The 25,567-nt window shown below is 48.2% G+C and overlaps 1 protein-coding gene across 1 annotated transcript; it reads left to right on the top strand.

The window, feature by feature from the left end:
• Window positions 1–6,308: 6,308 nt before the first annotated feature.
• On the top strand, window positions 6,309–23,351 carry Lpo (lactoperoxidase). The gene is made up of 13 exons (XM_051190952.1): window positions 6,309–6,413; window positions 9,301–9,378; window positions 10,399–10,480; window positions 13,330–13,490; window positions 13,985–14,102; window positions 14,395–14,524; window positions 15,183–15,389; window positions 16,534–16,858; window positions 17,344–17,504; window positions 20,337–20,589; window positions 21,401–21,574; window positions 22,676–22,913; window positions 23,080–23,351. Exons 1-13 carry the CDS (start codon window positions 6,368–6,370, stop codon window positions 23,285–23,287), a joined length of 2,181 nt encoding a protein of 726 aa, XP_051046909.1. The 5' UTR covers window positions 6,309–6,367; the 3' UTR covers window positions 23,288–23,351.
• The last annotated feature ends 2,216 nt before the right edge of the window (window positions 23,352–25,567 follow it).

The raw sequence follows: 25,567 nt of genomic DNA, 5'->3' as shown, positions 1-25,567 counted from the left end.
CAGAGTCCCACCAGAATAGAAGGAATTCCAGTCCAAACTTGACCTCATTTCAGCTTCCACCACAATCCTCCAGGGCATCTATTATTCTGATTGTCTCTACAACATTTGGGTGGAGCCCCAGGAGGGAAAAGGACAGAACTCAACCATTTACAGTAAGTTCCAGTGAGCACACAGAGTGGTGCCCAGAGGATGTCACCATCATGTTTTAGTCATAGGAGGAAGCCTTCCAGGACTCCAGTCTCCATGTGACACAGAGAGTCACATGGAGTAAAGACGTAAAAGACGTAAAGCTGGGAGCCACTAATTCATCCGCTTCTGGAAGAGTAGGTGTTCCCGGGGAACTGGTGTGGAGTAGATAAGCTTGTCACCAGGCTCTCAGATCCCAACTCTCTGGCCCCATTCTGAGCCCACAGCTCAGTAATGATACTAGTCATGACAGCTGGGCTTGCTCTGAATCTGTCTAACCTGTAATAGGCTTTGAGGATCCTAAGACAGGGAAAAAAGAAGATCAAAGAAAAACACAGTTATCATAGACTCTAGCTACACTCTAAATCACCACACTACTTCAATCAAGCTAGAAAATGGGTCCCTGGAACAGTGTTAATACTGACAGCCAAGACTGGAGTAAGTAGGCTAAGCCAGCAAGATACTTTTTATATCAGTGTCATCCCAATCATCAAAGCAAATATTATTGATTGTGATTGCCCGGCATAACTGAGAGCTTCTGCAGAGTTTCTGTCCAGCTTGGGTGATGACAAAGATGCACAAGGAAATAAGAGGGCTGGGGATGTAGCTCAGTTCGTTGGTTTAGCACTTGCCCAGTTTGCATGAAGCCCCGGGGTCCATCCTCAGCACCGTGTAAGCCAGACATAAAGGTGCATGGCTGTAATTCCAGCACTGGATAAGCAGGGGCAGGAGGATTAAAAGTTCAAGGTCATCCTCTCATGAGCACAGGCATGGAGTGTGGCAGAGGGAAAGGGATGGAAGCATAAACCTGTGCTGTGGGTTGGGGAAAAATGGATGGATCAGTTCAGCCAGAAGAGTTTAGGTGAAGGGATGGTAAATGGCAGGCTAGAGACATAGGAATGTAAGTGGTTTAGAATCTCACTAATACTTGAGGTCTGTCCTATGGATCGTGGTGGGCTGACCAAAATGTCAGGGTAGAGGAAGGGTGGCATGGAGGGGTGGGTGTGGCGGGAAGCTCAGTAAGGAGGGGATGCAATTCGAGATGATTCAGGGTGGCAGCAGACTGTGGAAAAAGAAGCAACTGAAGCAAGAGATTCTAACCAACAGACAGCACTCGGTATCCAGCGAGATGTAAGGAAGGAGGGCAGAGAAAGGGAGGAGGATGGAGAGCCTAGACGGTATCCTGGTTTCCAACCTAAGTATCTGCAAAATGACCACATTCCTTATAAAGTTGCACTGTCAATGAGATTTCTCCCATTCTCCTGTTTCCAGCTGTCCTTGAGACAAAGGAAAATGGCTTTGAGGAGAACTGACTCCTTCCATATGTCCCAGCTGGTCCAACAACGGTAGCAAGAGCCAGATGACATGTGACTGGGACAGACTTGTACAATGGAGTAGAGGCAAGCTAGAGCTGGAATCTCCTACAGTGGGTGGTTTGTGACAGAATTCTGGCCTTGGGTACCCAAGAAAGCCACCACAATCATTTGCTGTGTCCACTCCCCTCCACAGATAAGGGAACCAGTTGTCTCAATAGAGTAATTTCTCCACAGTCACATGGCCAGAGTAGCAAGTTAGGACTAGAAGCTGACTTACTGTCTTAATAATCCAATACTCCTTATTGTTCTACCGGTTACTTAGTGGTGTGTGGGATATGCATACACATGTCTTCTTGAGACATGAGCCCCGTCCCCCATACCTCTTTAGACAAGATCTGTTTAACACAGGCTAACCTTATTTATCCTAGGCGGACCTCAAATTCCCTAGCTAAGGGTGAAATTGAAATCCTCTATTGCTGCCTCTATCTCCCAAGTGCTGGAATCACAGTTGTACATCACCATGTCCCATGCGTGTGGTGCTGGGGATCAAGTCTAGGTGAGCATTCTTCCAACTGAGCTACATCCTCAGTCCAGAAATGAGACATTTTTTGAAACATCTTCTCTATGGAGTAACCATTTATTTGTGACGGAGGATAGTTGGCTCATGGCTTCATTTCTACGCAGGCCATCTTAGAGTTTATTTGGGGTAAATTATCTTTGTCGGGGGCTGAGATTTGTCAGTCTCCCCAGCCACTTCTTTGCATTGCCCTGAAAAGACATGGACCAGATCTGACACCCTTTTTATTTGAAGCAAACTTAATAAAATTCATAGTTTGTAAGCTAGCTGGGGTGAGGGAGAAAACAGGAAGCACATAATATTAAGAACTCAATAAATATCTAAGTGGAAGTAAGAGGCAGAAGGTGGATAAGAGAGAGAAGAATGGCCTTGACTGGAAGGGGCAGGTGTTCCAAGATGAGGTCGCATTGTGCTCACTTACCAGGGTAGCTCTTAGGAATTCCCCTTGCCTTTCTCGATGGGCTGGTCCCAGGAAGGCCTTGAATGACACTGGCTCTGCAGTCTCAGCAGGCTGTGCAAACTGGAAAAACTCACTGGTACTGGGTTTTCTGCTTAAAACTCTTATGCTGTGTTATGACCGTCTCAGAGGCCATTACACAGTCTGTCGATGTCCAATGCATGGCTTGAAACGACCACACAACAAAACCCACAGAGAAGACAATAGAGACTCCTCTTGTCTCCAGGGAAACCTACAATCCATTTCGGATATTTCTTTTCCTTGCTCACAAATTCCTCCTCTGAAGGGAGCCATCTGGCAATGTTTCCATTTGTCCCCAGGGTCTATATTGCTCAGGGACCCCATTCAGAGTTTCTTTATGTTCACACTGCTCCAGAGGCCAGGGGATAGCATAAGCCAGAGTACAAAATAGCCTTCATTTTCTGAAGTGGGACAAGCAACTGAATCCCTAAGAGGAGACATTGGCATATGGAGCACTCCATAGGACAAAAGGTCTATTTGTTTGTTGTTCTAGGAAACCAACAAGAGGAAATATATTTTAGCACCAACCTAAAAAAAAAAAAAAAAAAAAAAAAAAAAAAACAGCCTGCCTCAAACATGAATGGCAGCCAAGACAGTAAGAGAAGGCTGAAACAGACGAGGGAAAAGAGCTGGGTTGCTCCAATGATAGCAGGGATGGCTGGAGGCCATGAAGGCCATGAACCAACACAAGTGCTGTGACCACCCTAGTAAAGTAGTCAATCGCTGATCATAGGTGTCCCTACACCCGCTGAAGGTTGTGCAGAGTTTTTGGAAGGAAATGGAGGTAAGCAAAGTATGTCTGAGGCCACTGAATTACTGGAGAGAGAGAGGCACAGAGAGAGTCTGTTTGTTTGTGTGTGTGTGTGTCTGTCTGTGTGTATTTGTCTCTCTGTGTGTCTGTCTCTGTGTGTATGTGTGTGTGTCTCTGTGTGTATTTGTCTCTGTGTGTGTATTTGTTTCTGTGTGTGTGTGTGTGTGTGTGTGTGTTTCTCTATGTGTGTGTGCAGTATGTGTGGCTATGTGTGGTTGATGCAGGGGTCGACTGTCCGCACCTTGACTTCACAGGGCATGCTCTGTTTCTGCTGTTGCTGTTGCAATTGCTAAAATATCCTGAAATCTCTGTGCTGACTTTCTGTACTTTTCTGTGAGAAATTTCTGTACTTTTTAGCTTCTGAACTTTCAGTCTCCTAACCTCCATTTCTCAGACAAGTTTTCCAGTTTTCTATTGAAGAGATAGCTACTTATGCTAAGAAGATTTAGACAGAATGAGAAGCCATGTAAACAAGCTGTCAGTGTATAATGTCTGCAAAGCTATAAAAATACAGTCAGCTACAGGACAATGGCACATCCACAGTATCCTGAGTGATACTTCACACCAACGTAGAGGATGGGCCATAATGATTGATGAGGCTCTATCCATGACCAAACCAAGGACATAGCGCATCAGATGCAGAGATGTTGGGCCCGCATTTTGCTGGTATTGTGACTGGAAAAGTTAACCATATATTCAAGAAATAGAGGCAAAGACACAATGCTTGGCTAAGGAGTTAGAACAACTCTCAAAGAAAACAAGAGGAGCCTGATGTCTGTGCCCTTTACTGGGCAGCAGCCTTCTGCCGAGATGGTCAGCTCGTTCGCCTGATTTCTTCTAAAGAGGAATGGCCTTTAAGCCGGTTGTTCATACCTGCGATCCCAGCGCTGTGGAAGCTGAGGGAGGGAGACTCTGTGATGCTGAGGCCAACCTGGGCTACATAATGAGATATGAGACAGCTGGGACTACAGAGCAAGACTTTGTTTCAAAAGCAAAAAGAAAGAAAAATAGAAATAGTCTTTAGATATATTTGAGTGACTAGAGACAAGCTGGAACTTTCCTAAAGGTGAAACTAGTGGTCTGGGTTGTGGTGGACGAACGTCCTCTTTAAGAGTTTCCAATTCAAAGTACGATTTTATACAGCCTATTTAAGTTCTACTCCTTGTAAAACACTTAACGAAATTCTGTTTTCTCTGGTTCATTTCCTTCTGTTTCACTTCTAACACACTTGACTCTTTCCAGGATACTGAGATAAAAGTTATATATTAATCTCTGGGCTTTCCATCAATAACTTCTGGGACCATGATGTTTTTAAGGAGACACCCTATAAAAGGCATGAAGTCAAGGAGCCCTGAAAAGCGTCAGAACCAACCTTTGATTTTGCCACTGGACAACGCAAGACACTGGAAGGTGAAGCGATTTAAGGGGACAGTAACCCACCATCCTGATGATAGGTAAGGATTCTTCTTACCTCTGGTGAGTCCTTTCAAAAAGTAAGTCTTTTGAGATTTTGATCCCTCCCAAAATTAATGTTGCTTAATCACCCTAAATACAAAAGATGAGTCCATTGATCCTACAATGGATCTGGTAGAAGGTAAGTGAGGTATCAAAACATGCTGAGTAAATGAATAATGATAATATTGGTTTAATTAGACCTAGTTAGAAGAGCAATTCAGACCCACTGGGGGTTAAGCATGCACAGGGCTTGGAGTTGCACCTTCTGGGGCTAAACCAGGCTGGCAGACTGAAGGTGGAAAGTGGGGAGGGGGTAACTGCCATGTCAGCAATATTGCATCAACTACTCCGTGACATTTGATAGCTTCCTTGTTGCATCTGCCTAGAGTCACTGGGTGTTCCCTGCTGAGCCTGAATGTGTCCTCTAAGTCACTTCGGCCTCTCAAAATCCTTCCCTCTGGGCCTTTCCCATAAGTAAATTCTTACAGGAGGATATAAAAGACAGATGCGTCTAAGCAGAACAGTTCTCTAGCTGCCACGGGAGGCCCGGGCGCATGGCAGGTAAGACACGTTAACCTTTCCTGATTCCTGTAAAGCGGATGATGAAACTTCCTGAGGACTGAAGAACATGCGGTCCTAGATTAGACTTGTCTTCCTCGGGCATTTTCTGGTGCCAGATTTACCTACCAATTGGCAACTTCTCCCTGTGGGTTGTAGGGGATGACTAAATCCGCTGCAGGGCGAGAAGCCTTTTCTGCATTGGAAACCAGGCAGAGTCATAAACGGACAGGTTTGGAAGGCTCCGCGAACCTTTCTCATCTGTGCTGTTTGGAAACTGAGGCCCAAGACAGGTGTCCAGATCGCTCAGAAAGTGGGAGACAGTTACTGATGTGGTGTTCTGTGGACGGACATGAAATGATAGCTCTCCTCTGTAGTAAGATGATGTAGTGTTGCACAGCCAGCACTCTCAGATCTTCATCTTCATGCCGGCTGGCTGCAGCAGATCTGAAGATCTGAGATTAGTCCCTGGTGTTTCAAACACTCTGAGGTCCCTCTGGGTCTCCACTAGGTACCTGAACTGTAACAGTATTAGATAGGCTTCATTTGGGAAGGGTTGGGTTGCATTGCTCTTTATGTAACTGGCTATATTCAGCACATACCCAGTGCCTCACCTCCAGCTGGGCAAAGGCTTATTTCTGCTGGGGGTGGGGGGACTTGAGAAGAGTCACTGAGAATATAGAAGGAAAATAAACCCAATCTCAAACTCAGTTTCTCTTACCGGCCTGTCCCAGCCTGCTTCTGATGTGAGGTCTGGGAGAATTCCCCACCCACCAGCAAGTAGCTGGGTGCCAGCTGGGTGTTCCTAACTCCAGTCAGTTCTGATAGTCTCTACCTGGAGATATCAGATCTCGCCGAGAGCTCGTCCCCAAGGCGCCAGTCACAAGCCCCAGGTTGCTCTGCCTGTGCTTATGACTGTGCCCCCACGATGCCTCCTCAAATTTGATCAGCTTGCTGGAGATGCTCAGTAACTCAAGGGAACACTTATGTTGGTTATTTCAAGGGCTACAGATGAAAGAGTGCATGGGGCAAGTAAGTATGTGGGAAGGCGCATGGAGCGTCTCTGCTCTCTCTGGGCGGGCACACCACCTTCCAGCAACTTCCACATGTTCAACCATCTGGAAGCCCTCTGGAGTTTTATGGAGACTTTTATGGCATAAATACGAGAGAAGCCCAGACAGCCGGCTAGACCTACTGCTAATAGGCTGAGCAGGGAATCCCAGCAAAGCTTGTCTGTTGAGATTCTTCTTAGCTTCTCTGAGCAGCATTCCTCCTGAACCTCCCAGACACAGAGCAGGCCCCCTCCTGAAACGGGAGGGTTATGGTCCATCAGCCGATGATGAAGTTCTGAGAATTTCACAGTCAGTGCCAATACAGAAAGTTGGGTGGGTGTGAGGCAAATAGAGAGTTTCTATGATGTTCCTCAGGAAAAAACAGTCACAGCTTCTATATCCTAGTGAGGGAGTCATGAACCAGGAACTACTGTGGATGAAAATCTTGTGTGTGTGCACGCGCGTGCATGCGTGCATACATGTGCATGCATGTGTGGTCATATATCAAGTGAGATACATAATATATGAAACGTGGAGATACATATCATCTCTTGTAATACTGCAGCTATCTCCTCTCTATTCAGGAGCTGTTTGAAAGGTCAAACCCTGTTCTTCCTGGAGATGGGTTTATTGGTTTTCCAAGTGGTTCTTTCCCCCATCAACTTCAACAAGGGTCTTGCCATTGGTGGAAATGAATTTCACAATTCCTTCCCACTCAGTCTTCCAACTCTGGAAGGTCACAGTGCTCAGTGCAGTGTGGTCTTCAGAGCAGAACTATTGTCTGTGGCCTTGCTGGAGGTGTAGACTCTGGGCCTCCTTCTGCCACCGTCTGAGCCAGAGTCTGTATTTTTCCAAGCTCTTTAGATGATTCTTACACATGCTACAATATGAGAAATTGGCTAAGAGACTATCAGCACTTTGACCCCGTGCAACCTCCAGTTGCCAAGCTTCTACACTGATTCAGTATGTGTTCAGGGCTGTTCTATACAAATGCTATGCATAGACACACAAGAACCCAAAAGAACTAAGGCATTGGCTTCCAGGAACTCATAGTCTCATATGAAAACAGACATGAAAAGATATGAGCAAAATACTGAAGTGGGGCAGGAGGGGAATGACCTGACTTTTCCCAGAGAAAGTCAATAAACTCCAAAAAGAAGGGGGCATCTGGCTGGGGTGTTGAAAGCATACAGGAGTTCATGAGGCAGAGAGGACATTGCCTGAGTAGAGGCTTGGGGCTGTGTCTCCTGCCCCAACACACACACACACACACACACACACACACACACACACACACACACGGGGAAAAGAAGCTGTGAATCTCTCTGTCTCTCTTCAGAGCATACTGAGTCTCAGGGAAAGATGAAGACTGAGGGTTTGGGACATGCCTAAACTGAACATGAGGCTAAGGATGTAGGTAAACACATTAAATATCATAGATACCCAATACTAGGTATGCTTTACCCATGCTGCATTCTGCTACAGACAGAGTCTTTCCAGATTGTTTGCACACCTGTTTTCTGTCATGACCCCATATTTGCCTGACTCTGCTTTTAGCCCACAGCCTTCCTTCACACCAGCCAGGAACCTGGGTCATGACACGGAATATAATTCACCTTTGGCTTTGAGTTCTAGCTTCCTCTTCCTAGTAAAGAAAGTATCCTGGAAGGAGGAGGAAATGGGAGGGTGGGTATTCAATGGGTCAAGAGTCTTGGCTTTACAAGACTCAAACATTTCTAGAGCTCTGTTGCGAGCTCAGCATTTCTGTGTTGTGTGGTTTACACGGTTACGGTGATGCTGTTTTGTAAATACTGGCAAAAAACAAAAACACCTCAGCAATACTGTAAAATCACATTTGTTTAACTCAACAGATACTGTGAGGGTTCTCCTGCAGTCACAAAGAAAGGGTAACAGAGAGGTGTTACCTTAATCCTTGTACTCAGGCAGAGACAGGAAGATTATGAGTTCAAGGCCAACCTGGGCTACAGAGTGAGTTCCAGGACACCTGGGCCTACACAGAGAAAACCTGCTTTGAAAAAAAAATCCTGGCCAGAGAGATATTTATTCATATCTTCTCCCTTTTTCTAAAGTTAGCTTATGAAAGCTACATTCAACAAGGTAGTGGGAGGTCTGGAGGGGCAGGCATGCTGCTTAATCGTTGGGCACTTGCCTAATGTAGACATACCCTGAGTCACCAGCAGCGAGGGGAGAGGGAGCGGGGGAAGAAGAATCCAAGGAAGGGATGGAGGAAGAAGAAACAAGACTGCCCAAATTTTAGTCTGGTGATTTAGGCTTAGAGTGAAAAGTCATGATGAAGATATGAACGTAGGAACTGAGGCTCTGCAGGCAGCCCCAGACACGGCTGTGGGCCCAGGGAAACTCAGGTTTGTTTTCTTCCATACGTTCCCGCCAAGTTGATTTTCTGAGGGAGGGGAAAGCCCAGTGGAAATTCTGAGGAACGGTATCCCGTGCCACCCAGGAGGAGCCTGGTTAGCAGGAAGCAAGCTGTCTGGAGAAGGGATGAGAACTCCAGAGCTAGCTGTGACGTAACCAGCCCAGGCTCCCCAGGCAGAATGGGACATCCTGGGTCATTTGACCCTGCCCTCTTACTGGCAGGCCAATGGCCCAGTGTTAAGTAATTTGCCCAAGCTCAAGGTGCTGGGAGGGGCAAATGCAGAGTATAACTCGGGGCCTCGGACCCTCAAGCTTCTTTTCCTGCATCTTTCTGGCTCTCCCAGCCTGTGCACACTACAAGTGTTCCTGGCTAGGGCATCTGACTTCACCCCAGCTGTCCCTGTTCTCTGAGAGCCCATCTCTTTCCGTGGAGTCCCACTGAGGCTCCTAATATGATCCTGGTCTCATTTCAGCGATGAAAATCTTGCTGTACCTGCCAGCCCTCCTGGCTTCCCTGACCTTGCTCCAAACAGCAGTGTCTGCCAGAAATGGTAAGTGCCATACTGTATTCGCTTCTTGGAATAAGGCTGGGACAAAAGCACTAGAAATTGTGTGGTTGGAGACAATACAGATTTAGTCGAACATCCCAGAAGGCTAGAAATCCACGATGAAGGTAATGGAAGGGCCACGTTCCCCCTGAAGGCTCTAAGGGGGTTCCCTTGCCCCTTCCAGCTTCCGGTGGCTCCAGATATCTTTAGTATCCTTGGCTTTGTAGCTACCCCTGTCTCTATATGCCCTCTCTTTTTGTCGTTTCCTAAGTCCACCATTCACTGGACTTTGGGTTCATGATAATTAGCATGACCTCATCTGAATTAATCATATCTGCAGAGACTATTTGGAAATAAGGCCACCTGCTGAACTTCCAACCAGACACAGTTCACCCCACTGTAGTCTCCTGGCAGGGAATAGTCACTGACTCTCTTACTCCACACCCCAACCTGGGGGGTCAAGGAGCACATCTTTGCTTCGGCGTCCTGGCCTTCCTTGCTCCGCTGTACTCTCTTTTGGGTAAACTGATAGGAGACCATCTCACCAGAAGCCAGGAAACCCAAGCTGAGTGGCCACACTGGACACCCTATTGTCCTCTTCCTGTGCACACTGCTGGAATTTCAGAAAGCAATTTTGACATCCTGTTAAAGAGCAGACTGGACTATTTCCATTCTGTGCCACCTTCTTTTGAGGCTCTTGTTCCCAATCTGTGGGCTGGGGCCCCTTCGACGGGTTGAACAGCCCTTTCACAAGTGTCACCTAAGACCATCGGAAATACCAGATATTTACATTGCGATTCATAACAATACAAAAATTACAGTTGCAAAGTAACACTGAAAATAATTTTATGGCTGGGAAGCATTAGGAAGGTTGAGAACCAGTGCTTGCAAAATGTCCTTGATTCCCTACCTGCACTGGTTTGAGAGATGAGGTGGTGGCTGAGAGGGAAGCAGAAGTAAGGGGAAGCTCAAAAGAATGCTGTGTGATACCCTGCTTCCGGCTTTTCCCGCCCCAAGCTGCAGCTGCCAGAACTACCACCATCCGTGAAACAGTGGATGAGGTCAAGGTCCAGGTCAACCAGGCCTTCCTGGATTCCCGGACCAGGTAAGCAAGACACTGGGACATGTGTGTGAACTCCCTTCTCAGACTTCCTGTGACTGACAAGTGTGCCTAGACCAGCCCCAACAAGTCAGGGAGCCAATGCAATTATAAAACTTGCCTTTCCACCATCCTCCACCTCCAGCAAGTATGTAGCAAACAGGAACAATAGCTTCCAAGTCCCAAAATCCCAGCTTCTAAGGGGCCTTGAGAGGACATCTAGTATAACTCCAAATGGACTTCCCTCTTTGTGGCCCAGGGTTCCCTTTGGTTATGCCTGCCAGACTCAGAAAAATTTTCATTTAACTCATATAGTCTGACTTGGGTCAGTTACTCCAGAAACAGAACCACGAGCATGGAGTTCATGCGGGTAATTTACTAGAGACGTGTTCTCGGGGAAATTGCCACATAATGCAAACTTAAGTGAGGATGCAGTTTGAAGTGTGGCCTCAGCCTGATCAACCCACCACCACCCAGAGAGACCTAGAGTGTAATGTGTACCATGGAGCCTGTTCCACGTCGGAGCAAGGATGTAGAGCTTTCCATACCCACATACCCACATGTGGTTGATGTGACCCCTGACTTGGGACTCCAGTGGTAAGGAGTTAAGCACCCTGGTGCTATTACTGGGAACCACTAACCGGGCAGCCACAAGGGCTCAGGAGCAAGTGTCAAACAAGGCTACAGGGCTGCACCCACAGCAGCTGAACAAGGGGCACACAAACCCTCCTGATGGATCTGAGGCACCTGATCAACAGATTAAGGCACCATCCACTCCGTGAAGGGACTGGGACTCAGGAAACCATCAATTCAGACCAGGTTCTTCCCTCGGGAAGTCTACCTTCCATCAGTAGAGCTGCTGAAAAACAGGAACAGCCATGTGGTTAAGCCTGATGATGCAGACCTGTGGTCAATCCCAGCTACTCGGGAGGCTGCTGTAGGAGGATGGCAAGTTCAAGACCAGTCTTGGCTATAGAGTGAGTTCAAGGGCAGCCTAGGCAATTCGTGAGTCAATAGGATCCTGTCTCAAAAGAGAAATGGAGAAGAGAGCTGAGAATGTAGCTCATTGTCACAGTGACAGAGTGCTGGCCGAGCAAATGCAAAGCTGTGGGTTCAGTCCCCAGTCCGGGGGAAAGGGGGATGGCCATGGCATTGAGCAGAAGGCACCTTTAGTCCTCTATAGTTTTGTCTCAACCTCATCCCTGGATGAGCTCTCTATTCCATGATTTTTATTTTGGTTGACTTTCAGATTGCTTTTAGTCCCCAGAAACAGTATTATTTTAGGAGTGCAAAGGTCAGTTTAAGGAGATAAATTCCCAAGCTGCTGACTCCCTTGGCTCTGAAGTGCGTGGGCTTCAGGGGCTTCAGGACTGCCTCCCCTCCTTGGGGACTGAGTGGAGAGAAGAGCAAGGAAGCCAGGGATGGCAAGTCTACCAGTCCTGAACAGCTCAGTGCTTAGTGGGGCCTCTCTTCACCTACTTTTCTGAGTATACCAAGAAATCTGTTACCAACTCAAAGACCTGGAAAGTTCTCTGGCCTGCACTGAGAGCTCCAAACCTGTACTTGGGGTATCTGGCTTTAGACCTGACCTCACCCTCTCTGAGCTACTGAGATACACTGTCTCAAAAACAAAAAAAAGAATATGCTAGGTGTTGTGAGACTTTAATCCAGGCACCCAAGAGGCAGAGGCAGGCATACATACTAAGTCTGCGTATCAAGGCTAGCCATAGCTGTTGCATGATAAAATCTTGTGGGTCTTTTGTTTTGTTTTGTTTGTTTGCTTTCTGTTTGGGGGGGTAGTTTAGTTTTGTTTTCTTTGGAAGGTTGTTTGTTTTGTTTTGTTTTTTTGAGACAGGGTTTCTTTGTATAACAGCCCTGGCTCTCTTGGAACTTGCTTTGTAGACCAGGCTGGCCCCAATCTCACAGAGATTCCACCTGCCTCCGAGTTCTGGGAGGAAAGGTGTGCACCACCATGCCCAGCTTTTTTTTTTTTTTTTTTTAAGGGAGGTTGGGCTAGGGCTGGCCTGCCTTGTGCTTCGTGTCTCGTCTCATTAATCCCTTGGGATAAACCATAGCTCTGCTAGCACTTTAAAGGGAGCTAATGGCCTAGTGTGACCAGCCAAGACAGGCATTACAGCCCATGAGTTAAACACAACTAGAAGGCGGGGTTTGTGAGAAGCGGAGCTATTTTCAATATTTCAGAGCATTGGAGACCTTGTAGAGAGATCCTCACACACAAGGAAACTGAGGCACAGTGAGGCAAGGAGACCTTCAAGTTCATAGCCTCTCTGAATTGCCGTAGACTTCAGAGTAGAAGGCCTTGGGGACTCTTGTTTTGCACGTGTGAGATAACAACCTGAACGTTCCTGAGACCTTTGACATTAGGCTGAGTGCTTCTCGCCACAGACCCCACACTAGTTCTAGGGCCAGATGCTTGGGCAGAACTGGAGGCCCATTCGTGTCTTAGTCCTAAAACTCTTAGGTTATAGGGCTCAGCATTGTGCCAGGAGTTCTCAAGTCTGTATCCATCCATTGGAGGACCTGGGTGGTCTTAAGGTGCCCCGTTGGTTCTGACACAGCCAGCCAGGTATAATGTTCCAGCTGGAGTTTGGCTCTTGATCCATCGCCCACCAACTTTACTTAAGGCCATACTTAACTATGCTTCATAGCCATTGTGGTGTCCTTCCCCCCAAAGAGGTTTTCCCAGCAGCATCAGAAGAGACAAGAAGGAGGATGCTGAGAGCCTATGTTTACTCCTCAGAATCCCTGCCCCCCCCCCCGTTCACACACTCCCTTGCACCTCTCCTATGAGCCACAGAGCCAGTTAGTTCATGAGCCCCATGTTCCTACTGTAGGCTGAAGACTGCCATGACCACCCAGGCTCCTACCACCCGTCACCTCTCAGGGTATCTCAAGCAAGCCAAAGGCCGGACACGCACAGCCATCCGCATCGGGCAGGTGTGGGAGCAGTCCCTACAGAGACTGAGGAAGAAGGTGCCCTTGACCAATGTCACAGGTACAGACAACTCACTGGCCTCTAATGACAGGAAGGGATCATGAGTACAGACAGAGGCCAAAAGCTGCTAGGGACCATCTACACAAAGAGGCATGTCTGTCTTAGTTAAACCCGAAGGCCATACTGGCTGGGCTCAGAGGGCCTTCGGGGACAGCTAGGCCAATGTCCCTTTTGTAGATGAAAGAACTCGTGACAAGGTTAAATTGCCAACTGATAGAGAAGGAACATCTGTGCTCAGTGTGTTATGACAGTTTGTAAAGCTTCTGCCTGGAGGGAATGCCAAAGTCAATAAACAGGGTTTCTGGCCCCAAACCAGGGTTATCACGACTGCAGACAAAGAGGAGATGTAAGCCACCAACGTCATATGGGATTGCTCTCGAGAGGTGAAACTTCTAGCCTGTTCTGAGGAACACTGCTGTCACCTCTAGTCTGATTCCCTGCTTGTTGCCAGTGTCTCAGAACGCTGCCCTGTTTGGGGTTCTCTTCTGTTTCAGGCCAAGGCCTGGACTTGACGTCCCTCTCTTGGGAAGTGGGCTGCGATCACCCGGCTCCAGCAGTGACTTGCAACATAAGCAACCCTTACCGAACCATTACCGGAGACTGTAACAACAGGTGACCCTTCCAGCCACCACCCCAGAAAGCATCTCTGCCCCTTGGACAGTGCAGGCACAACTACTGGATCCCTTTGAAGAGAACCCATCTCCAGTGAGGCTACTGGGACCCAATAGAAGTCGTCCTTTCCATCAAACCTTGGGAATGGGAAAATTCAGAACCCCACAGTGCAGAGGGTCCCTCCTCCACATCCTCTTTTCCTCCTGCAGAGCTCAGGTTCGGGGCACCAGGGTGAAGGCAGGGTGCCAGAAAGCCACTTGCCAAGGCTGAGAGCTGTCTTGCTGGGTTTCAGGAAAAATCCAGAACTGGGATCCGCCAACAGGGCACTGGCTCGATGGCTGCCTGCAGAGTACGAAGATGGGCTCTCCCTCCCTTTCGGGTGGACGCCAGGGAAGACGCGGAACGGCTTCCCTCTCCCTCAGGTGAAGGAGGGCAGGGTACAGGATGGGAGCCACACACCACAAGACAAGCACCCTTCAGGGAAAAGGGAGGCCCAACTGAAATTAGTACTTGCTCCCTGGAGATACGTTCCCGGAACTGCCACGAGAGGGAGGCAGAGTCCGGGGCCCAGCCAGGTGGTGGCAGTAATGTCCCAACTGTTACAAGCCCGATACCCTGTAGTCTCCCAGGCAGATGGTTTCCTTGCTCTATTCTACTTGCGCCTACCATATCCCAGCCCCTGGAGTGTACCAGCTGTCATTTTACTGCAGGTCTGATCTGTTGGCCTCATCTGAGTTGGCAGCCCCTCCCCAGGGGCTTCCCATGCCCAGAAACCTGGCACGTCTGCCACAGGCATATCAGTGTCAGCTTGCCTTGGTTTTCTCTCTCCATAGTGAGGGTGCTCGGCCATTGTCCAGTCACACAGACCTAGGTTCAATCCCATCCCTACCCCTTTGTAGCTGCAGGACCAGGTCCATTGACTTCCCTGTCTAAGGTCTAGACCTCATCTACAAAGTTCTATGCATCCCACCTCATATGCTCCTGTGGGGATTGCATCGTAGATCCTCAACAATCTGTGTTGAATCTGACTCCACAAAGCATGCTTTCCTCCAACCTGACCCCTCTCCCCTCTGTGTGCAGCCCCGCGACGTCTCCAACCAGATCCTTGGCTATCTGAATGAGGAGGAAGTTCTGGACCAAGACAGATCCCTGCTCTTCATGCAGTGGGGTCAAATTGTGGACCATGACCTGGACTTCGCCCCTGAAACTGAGATGGGGAGTGACAGCCACTCCAAAGCTCAATGTGATGAGCACTGTATCCAGGGAGACAACTGCTTCCCCATCATGGTAGGCCTCTGCAGCCAGAGAGATGTCCCTGACATGCCCCACTCAACTTCCATGTAGCACACATTCCCATCCCAAGGATCAGGATCTCTTGATAGCTGTGGTGCCTACATCATAGCTTCATATCCATTCATGTGCTCACCCATCTACGAAGCAGTTAGACATTAACAACCTACTCTGTGCCAGGGAATGGCAGGAGCACTAGAGATTGAATGGTAAGATGCTGTGTTTTCTCTCAAAGACAACAGGCTGGCGTGGAAAAAAAAGCATGGGAACTATTGAAAGAATTGGGAAGTCTGAGCTTGTCTATGCCCCCACCCAGCAGCATCTAAGTCTCCTGGGGACTTAATAGAAACCCAAAATCTCAAGCCTCCCCCCAGATGTTGGGAGATAGAGTCTGCATTTTATCAAGACATATCCACCCATTCCACCCACCCACGCCATGGGGTTCCTCCTAAACTTAGTTTGTGGAACTCTGTTGTATGTTGCCCTGAAGGAAGACTTCCTTTCCCAGAGCTGGAAGCAGATGAGTGACTCTGAGCATCAAGGACACAGAATGTCCAGCAGGGGAGGAGTCTCCTCTTCTTAACTGTAGTGTTTGCATTTAGAGAGGTCTTTGTTTACTCAGGACAACAAATCAAGACTCTGTGTTGTGGGCTGAGGCTGATCTGAACTTGAGTCTCACCTCTCTCCCTCCTAGTTTGTGGGTGCTGAGGCAAGTTCATTCATTGTGGCTGTCTCTCATGTGTAAGAGACTCACAGGCTCTCTGGGGGACAGAATGAGGTGCAGCATGCATGCAGGCTGGCATATGGAATTCCAGGCTTGCTATTTCAGAACTAATTACTAAGTCTCGTGTCATACACTGCTTGCCTGTCTGGGACTCTCGGGGAACCCTGCCATTTCTGAGCTCTTGCCCTGAAAGAATGAATCATTACTTTCCACTCTTACACATCAGGGTACAATGAACTTTGGTGTGTTATGGGCCTGGGGAGTGTAATGTCAGCAGGAGGCATCTAAGGCCAGTGTCTGGCAAGAGTCCCATGCGGGTGCATGAGCATCTTTTCAACCAGACTGACCCTGGGAAGGGTGGCTAGGGGACAGATGTTTTGACCTTGTGCAGTCATTTCCCAACCCATCTCTCTACAGTTTCCAGAGGGTGACCCTAAACTGAAGACTCAGGGGAAATGTATGCCTTTCTTCAGAGCTGGATTTGTCTGCCCCACATCACCCTACCAATCCCTGGCCCGAGAGCAAATCAATGCTCTAACCTCTTTCATGGATGCTAGCATGGTGTATGGTTCTGAGCCAAGCCTGGCAAATCGACTTCGAAACCTCAGCAGCCCCTTGGGTCTCATGGCTGTCAATGAAGAGGTCTCAGACCATGGACTGCCCCTCCTGCCTTTTGTCAATGTGAAGCCGAGCCCCTGTGAGGTCATCAACAAAACTGCTGGTGTGCCCTGCTTCTTGGCAGGTGAGTAGAGCCTGGGAAAAAAGCAAGGGGCTAAGGAACAAAAGGGCTCATCCAAGGAAACTGCTCCGTCTCAGCATCTTTCCAGGAAAATGCCCCAAGCCTCCTCTATCTGTAGCTGAATTAGCAGTAGAGAAAGGGTCCAGATGAAGAAAAAAATCTAAGAACAAGTGTTCACTGTAGAACAAAATAAGTCCAGAAAAAATGCAAAGAAAACTCCCATCATCCACAAATATTAGTTATTAGTATTTTAATACAAACCTTTCTTGTATTCTCTATCACAGGCATAGTTCTAGCCCAGTCCCATGGAGGCACAGTCCCATAATACCACCACATCCCACGGCCTGTCTGTCTGTCCCTCTCCACCTGACTTCCTTTAGACTGCTTGAAAGGGGGACTTTGGAGAGTCCTGGGGGCTCCATCTTCCTGTGTGCAGGTTCCTGGTCCTGCTTAGAGAGAACTCTTCCTCCTGCCTTTTGGACTTTTAGGAGACTCCCGGGCCTCAGAACAGATCTTGCTGGCCACATCCCATACTCTCTTCATCCGGGAGCACAACCGACTAGCCAGAGAACTGAAAGGACTCAACCCCCAATGGGATGGTGAGACGATCTATCAGGAAGCCAGGAGAATCATGGGAGCCCTCATCCAGGTATGGAGGAAGGGGCACCTGGGGAGTTGGCCGTGTGTGGTCCCTCCATAGCCTGCCTCATTGCTGTCACCGAGACCACAGCCTCACTCGTGGGGCTGTTCCCTGGCAATGACTTCAGCTATTTTAATTTCTTTTCTTTTTGAATTCGCTCTCCATAGACATATTCGATTTTGGATTGCTTTATCCACTAACTGAAAGAGACTTATAAGGTCTGTGTGTGTGTGTGTGTGTGTGTGTGTGTGTGTGTGTGTGTGTGTTGTGGTTTTATTTGATTTGATTTGGTTTGGTTTGAGTTGATTTAAGATAAGGTCTCACTTAGCCCACACTAGCTGTGACCTGATACTCCAGCCTCTACCTTCCGAGCTCTGAGATTGTGAGGGTTCAGCATCATATCTGGCCACTAAGATGTTAGACCTTTTATATTGTCCTTAGGGTCTAGTTTGCAGAGGTTCTGTATTAGCCCATTTTCTCCCTCTTGTGGATTACTAAATTCTACTGATCTTTCCCATGTCTAGCCTCTGCCATTTCCACTCCACTGCTGAACTGACTCAAGCTTATTATTGCTGTTATTATTACTATTATTTCAACTAGTGTGTTTTCAGTTCTATAATTTCATTTCTTTTTTTTTTTTAACTTCTTTGCTGAGATGTTTTTCCTTTTCCCACGTTTCAGGAAAATCTGTATTCTGATGAGGCATTTTTAAGATGGTGACTTTAAAATCATTATCAGCTGTAGGGAGGGTTGCTGCTCAGTGGTAGAGTTCAGGCCTAGCGCAGTTGAGACTCTAGGTTCAATCTGAAACAGTGCAGCAAATAAATAAAATATCTGTGTGTTTATCTGTGTGCTTGGGGGTGTGCACACATGTTTGAGGGTTTGCATGTTCATATGTGTATGTGGGGGCCAGAGGTTATTCTTTCGGAAAGCTAAACACATACTTCAGCTTTGAACTTACAAAGTAGGCTGGACTGGCCAGCCCGCAAGCTGCAGGGATCTTCCTGCCTCTGCCCCCTGCCCCATTTCTGGGTTCTGGGGAGCAAAGCCAGGTTTTTGTTCTTGCAAGGCAAAGTGCTCTACTGACTGGGCCATCTTCCCAGCGCTGCATAAAATCCTTACTACTCCTGTCGGTATTGGCATCAGTTGATCTCATTTTCTCACTCAAACTGTGACTTTCCTGGTTCACGGTGTTACTGAACATTGCAGTGACTTTAACACTACCTGAATCTTGTCATCGTGACCCTGCTTAGGTTTAGCAGGTAGGCTCTAGCGTGCTTTTGCTTCCGTTCCCATGACAGCTTGGTTCTGAGTCTTTCCAGTGCCCAGTGGTCCATTTCATCCTTCCAGTGCATGTGAACTTCCATTCCATTCCTGCTGGTCCTGATTCAGGGCACCAAAGCTGGTTTTGTCCCCCCCCCCCCCCCCCCGGCTGCCTGTTGTTGCTAAGCAACCTCCTATAGAAGCAGAAGCCACCATGCCTGGGTCTCCTTGGTGAAGAGCCAAGGATGAGAGGAAGCAGGCAGTGTTTCGCTGTCCCCCACAGAAGGTTGAGATGGTCATGGCCTGGCCGGAGGAGCAGGGAAGGCCTGACTAGGGTTCTCGGTGGCTTGGTGTGTGAGATAGGGGTTGGGGCTCTTTGCTAGTCCACACTGTATTTCCCTGGCCCTTGGTGTCTGAAAAGAGAGCAGGCATATCTTGACTTCTTTTTGCATGTCTCTGTTGGAGGCTTCAGGCCACCAAACTCATCTGCGTCCAGTTCAGTCTGGGAGAATAACTCACCACATTCCTCAAATTCTGGTTCTCCAGGCAGTGCATGCATGTTCTTCTTTTAGCTTTCGGAGTATTTTCTTGAAAGGAGGTGTGAGATCCCCAGGAGAGGGGGTTACAGATAGCTACGAACCTTCTGGTATGGGGGTTGGGAACTGGACTCGGGTCCTCTGGGAGAGCAGCAAGTGCTCTTAACCACAGAGCAATCTATCCAGTTTCACCAGTCCCATGTTGCTCAGGCTGGACTCAAACTCACTGTGTAGACAAAGCTGACCTCAAACTCCTGATCCTCATACCTTCACACCACCAGTCCTGGGATCAGAGGTGTGTATCACCGCAGCCATGTGTTATTGTTGTCATTTAGGGTTGTCTGATCAGGTGTGTATCACCACAGCCATGTGTTATTGTTGTCATTTAGGGTTGTCTGATCAGGTGTGTATCACCACAGCCATGTGTTATTGTTGTCATTTAGGGTTGTCTGATCAGGTGTGTATCACCACAGCTATGTGTTATTGTTGTCATTTAGGGTTGTCTGATCAGGTTGGAATAGCAATCTCACTATGTAACCCAGGCTGGTCTCAAATTGGAAAATCTCCTGCTTCAGCCTCTGGACTCCTAGGACTAAAGACAGGTACAGACACCAGATCAGAGTCCTTTTTTATATCCTGTTGAATAATTTCCAGGGTATTTAGTTACAATAAATAGAGAAGGAAAAGGAAAATAAGGCTATACCACCTTGTTCTAAAACCAAAGGACATACACACAGCCCTATTTTTAATTATTAAGATGACCTATGTCCATATAAAATATTGGAGCCAGAAATTCTGTTGCTAAAGCACAGAGTATCTAATTGAAACAACCAGTTAGTATAAGCTATGTGCAGATATCATGAGAAATAGCTGAAAGGATGTCTGGATTGATTAGCAATGTCTGCCATGGTCATAGGAATGAAAGCTGGGTACAGATGCTATCCATTTGCTCTTCTCTTAGCAGCAGTTCCTCTCCAGCCTGCCACTGCAGAGAGGTTTACACCTTCTCATGTCTTCCCTCTGGACTTGTTTCTCCTTTCAGATTATTACCTTTAGGGACTATCTCCCCATCCTACTGGGTGATGAACTGCAGAAGTGGATACCCCCGTACCAAGGCTACAGGGAAACTGTAGACCCCCGAATTTCCAATGTCTTCACCTTTGCTTTCCGCTTTGGCCACTTGGAGGTCCCCTCTACTATGTCCCGCCTGGATGAGAATTACCAGCCATGGGGTTCGGAGCCTGAGCTCCCCCTGCACAGGCTCTTCTTCAACACCTGGAGGCTGGTGAAAGATGGTGAGTCTTCTCAGGGAAGGGCTCTTGCCTGAGCCCTCTCATTCGCCAGTCAGCTTGTAGGGACCCCCTGGTATACATCACCTTCCAGACACTTCCCCATGTGACCTTGGTCAAGGGAATCCACCTCACTGCCTCTTAATTTCCTTGTTTGTAAAATGAGGGCAACGACAGAACCCATGTCATCTGATAGCAAGTGAAATGAGATAAATGTGTAGCATACCCTATTGTGACTCCTAAGACACAGGAGTGATTAGTAAATAATAGCTATTTCTTCCTTCTGGCTTTTCACTTGTGTAAGATTCGTCTGCCTTTTCCTACCCTAGGCATCACTGTGCTCTGAAAACAGAATTTGTGAGCTTGGTAAATTGTTCTGTTCTAGAACCTTCTAACTCCATGAGGTGTCATAGGCTGAGTGCAGCTTTCTTGTTCCTCAGTCCAGACTGACTTTCCTTCAAGCTTAACCAGTTGGAGCTGTTTCCTGAAGATACATGCTCCCTCTTCCTCTAGGGGAGTGTGTGGGAGATGAAGGAGCCAACTCCATGAACTAAAACACAGAAGCAAAGAAAATCCTCTTGTTATTCATTCATCCATCATGATGTGCCCTTTTCTGTCACTTCAGAGACATGGACTCCTCTTACCCTGGGACAAAGGGGAGGCTGTAATTTGCTCTTCTCTCCCAACCTCCAGCCAGACCTACCTGGCCGTATCCATTTCCTATTGAGAGAGGGTATCTAGGGCAGAGAGGGCCCAGCATAGAAGATGCTCTCACCCTATTCCTATCTGAAGGATGGCCTTTGGTGTCCCTCTGCAGGTGGAATCGATCCTCTGGTTCGAGGCCTACTGGCCAAGCAGGCCAAGTTGATGCGTCAGGATAAAATGATGACAGGGGAACTCCGCAACATGCTGTTCCAGCCGAATCACACCATCCATGGCTTCGACCTAGCTGCTATCAACATACAGAGGAGCCGAGACCATGGACAGCCTGGTGAGTGGGTCTTGGGGCTCACCTGGTCAGAGGAAGGTTTTGGCTACCTTCTGGGGCTCCTGGACGTTCTCCTCTGGAACTCCAAGGAGCCAATTAATCCTGAAGCTATAAATATGCCCATTTTAAAAACCCACATAAGTCATCCAGGAAATGGAATCTTCTATTTTCCTACTGCAGAGATGTGAATACATGTCTTAGTGTCACAGAAGAGGAGAGCAACAACCAACATATTAAACCAGAATAGAAGCACCACATACGGTGCTATCAACGTGCAATCCCAACACTCCAGAGGTCATGGCAAGAAGACTGTCCACTCAAAGTTAGCATAAGTCCTGCAGAGAAACCTTAACAGAAAGAAAGAGGAAAGGGGAGGACAAAGGGAGGAAAGGAGGGAGATCTGGTGGAGTTTTTGCTTGTACACATGAAAAGCAATTTTGTTGTTACTAAGAGCTAGGTTGCTTGAGTTCAAATCCCAGCCATGCCATTTACTAGTTGCCTGAATTGCTTTTCTCATTTGCTATGAAAATATACCTGGCAAGCACAGCTGAAGGATGGGCTTAAATCGGCTCAAGGTTTGAAGGTGCAGTCAGCCTGTCCTGCAAGGAAGGCGTGGTCTCAGCAACATGAGGCGGCTGCTCACAGTGAAACCGTGGTCAGGAAGAAACAAGAGATAAGATGCTGGTGCAGCTCCTTCCACTTTGTGTTCAGTCCTCAGGCTGGTGCTGCCCCCGCTCAGGGTGTATCCTCCCACCGCAAATAACCCTATGGAGAAACCTCCTCATGAGCATGCCCAGAGATGTCTCCAAAGATAGTATAGGTCTTGTCACACTGACAATCAATATCAACAATCACACTAGCTACAGGCGAGCCTCAACAGCTTTGTTCTAATTGTTTGCATAGCACTTGGTACAGCGCCTAGACCCATAGTAAGGCACAGGTAAGCTGTCAACACTCACCCAAGATTGAAGAGCCACAGATGAAAAGACATGCATTAAATTTACCTTGTCCTAAAAGCTCTGATCCCAGACTTGCCCAGCTTCTGGAGGTAGAACACAAATGACAAGCCCCTGGGATGAGACAGCCCTATCTTCCCTCCCCTAGGGTATAACTCCTGGAGAGCTTTCTGTGGCCTGTCACAGCCAAAGACACTACAAGAGCTGAGTGCTGTGCTAAGAAATGAGGTGCTGGCCAAGAAGCTGATGGATCTCTATGGAACCCCTGACAACATTGACATCTGGTTAGGGGCCATCGCTGAGCCCCTGGTCCCCAGGGGTCGGGTAGGGCCTCTCCTGACCTGCCTCCTGGGCCAGCAGTTCCAGCGGATCCGAGATGGAGACAGGCAAGTGAAATCACTGTCTGGGGCAGGAGTCCCCAATGTTCTTCATGGGGTCTGACTCCATACCCTGCCCTAGGAGGCATTTCCCACGTTCCCAAGGATGTCCTTTGGCAGCGTGGGAGTAGTCAGCCACTGGGCTGTGTGATATGATCCTGCTCTGTCCTTGTAGGTTCTGGTGGGAGAACCCTGGGGTCTTCACAGAGAAGCAAAGGGACTCTCTACAGAAGGTGTCCTTTTCAAGGCTCGTCTGTGACAACACTCGCATCAACAAGGTCCCGCTGAACCCATTCCGGGCCAACAGCTACCCCCAAGGCTTTGTGGACTGCTCTGCTATAGATAAGCTTGACCTCACGCCCTGGGCCCCAGTGAAGAAGTAGGAACCTCCTGCCCACAGCTTCCTACACGGCACATGCCCGTGGTCCAAGATGCCATTTCAAACAAGTTCAATGACCTGATCCTTTCAAATTGGGCACCCAGGTTCCAAGTCTTCATTTCTCACATCCTCCAGATAACGGTCAAAGGCTACCTCAGCCTTTCTAACTCTTCCACTCCGCTCCCACCGCTTCTAAGCCATCATCACAGCCTGTGGAAACCATCCTCCAACAAGATGCCCTTCCAGCTTTTCAGATGTCACCTGCCCTCTTCCTGAATGAGCACTGGCTGGGGCTGTGACCTCTGACCCCTATGTTTTCTCCTCTCCTCCCAGACTAGATAGATGACAAGCATCCTGAGCCAGAGACTGTCACCTGCTTCTAGGTGTGGCTTGTGGCACTCAGCATTGTGTTCACACAAAGTGCTCAATAAATATCCAACTGCTCCTTCCTAGGAGCAGGCTTTGCAACCACTGCGTATAAGTAACTAGATGTTTAGAGTCTATACATGTCATATTGCTAAGAGGTCCTGAGCACCAGTCAGTCTCATAGTAACTGAGTGAGAGGTGCAAGAGCTCTCACTCTCAAAGCAGGGACTGGGCAAGGGGCTTCTGGGGGAAAAAATGAGTGCCACAGGGCGGTAAGAGAGTGAGCTTGGGGTGACGCTGCTGTGGGTAGCATGGGTAGCCAAGCCTGGATTTCCCAGGAACTAAAACTGACCTTGTCAGTCCTCTAAGAAACACCCTATCCAGCCTGGACAGTTCCGCCTGGAGTCTGTCAAGCTTCCAAAGTGGCGGCTTCAGAACACTCCTTGTGCTGTGGCCCAATGTGTATTTATACAAACTTTATTTTTTTATAGGGTCTCACTTTATGTTTTAGGTGGGCATTGAACAGACTATGTAGCCCAGAGTAACCCCAAATTCTCTAGCCTCCTAAATTTAGATGATTCCAGCCTTCTTAGTACTGGAATATACTACTATGGCCTGGTTGATATTCTTTAAAAAAAAAAAAAAAAAAAAAAAAAAAGGATGAGCACTGGCTACTCTCCCAAAGGACCCTGGTTCAATTCCCAGCACCCAAAACGCTACTCTCTACTGTCTGAAACGCCAGTCCCAGAGGATCCTATGCCCTCTTCTGGCCACTGAAAAGTACTGTATGCACGTGGCATCTGGGCACAGTGCGGGCAAAATACCCATGGATATAAACAAAAATCTAAAAATAAGTGAATAATAAAGTAAAGAGACCCTTCAGTGTACAGGGCCCTAGCTCAATATTAGCACTCTAGAAAAACAGCTAATGAACTGGTTGGTTGGCTAATTAATTGACTAATTAAATTTACCCTTGCCAGGCCTGATGGTACAGGAGTATCATAAGGTCAATATTGACCCATGCTACATGGCAAGTTCAAGGGCAGCCTGGACAACTTACCAAGACCTTATCTCAAAATAAAAAAGGGCTGGGGATGTGGCTCAGTGACAGAGGGCTTACCTGGCATACACAGAGCCCTTAGTGCAACATCAGTGCCAAAGTGGGGGGAAGGGCTCTATAGGCAAAGACCAAGCAATCAGAGAGTCATTTCCCCATCTTTGGGGAGTGCCTGGGGCAGCCCTTGATCATAGCGTTGCTCTGCAACCCTCCCCACACCAGCCTTGGAGGAGGCTCCCGTCGTTGAACATCTCTCTCCTCCTTAGTGAGGTTAGGGTGAGACGTACTCGTCCTGTTGCTCCCTACAGTGAGCCTAGCTTTATCTCACCATCAGCTTCCAGGGGTCCTTTGCCACATGTGAAAGTGTGCCAGCCCATTACAGGCCAGCTCTTGACAAGGTCACTGGCCACACACACCTCCCTTCCCTGGACACTGAGGTCTGATCTCTTGAAACCTGGACTAAAGAGACATCTACCCCACTTGAGGACACCTGAGCCACTCGCTGTGCTAGTGGCCTCCACTCTCCAGGCAAAGCCTTTCCAGAACTCAGCTTCCGGTACCCCTGGATAGCACGTTGTCCTCTCCCCATCCCAGAGTCTGGAACAGAGTGGGCAAACAGTAAACATGGACTGGAGCAGGAAACAGATCTCAGGGCTTGGTTGTCACATTCCTGTTCCCCAGATTGGTAGAGGATGGATGTGAGGGATGAGGGTCTGCTCAGTGTGGCCTAGCTTCAAGGCTGCTAAGAACTAGCTACCCTCTACACATGGGCTAGCCAGGGAAGGGCTTCCCTGCACCATCACTGTAGAAATACAAGGTGACAGACCACACTGACTCAAGTTCACAGGCTGGAGGGACTCT

Source organism: Phodopus roborovskii, unplaced genomic scaffold, assembly GCF_943737965.1.
Source record: "Phodopus roborovskii unplaced genomic scaffold, PHOROB, whole genome shotgun sequence".
Taxonomy (NCBI): domain Eukaryota; kingdom Metazoa; phylum Chordata; class Mammalia; order Rodentia; family Cricetidae; genus Phodopus; species Phodopus roborovskii.
Note: the sequence above shows the minus strand (reverse complement) of the source record. Positions and strands in the feature narration are given on the sequence as shown.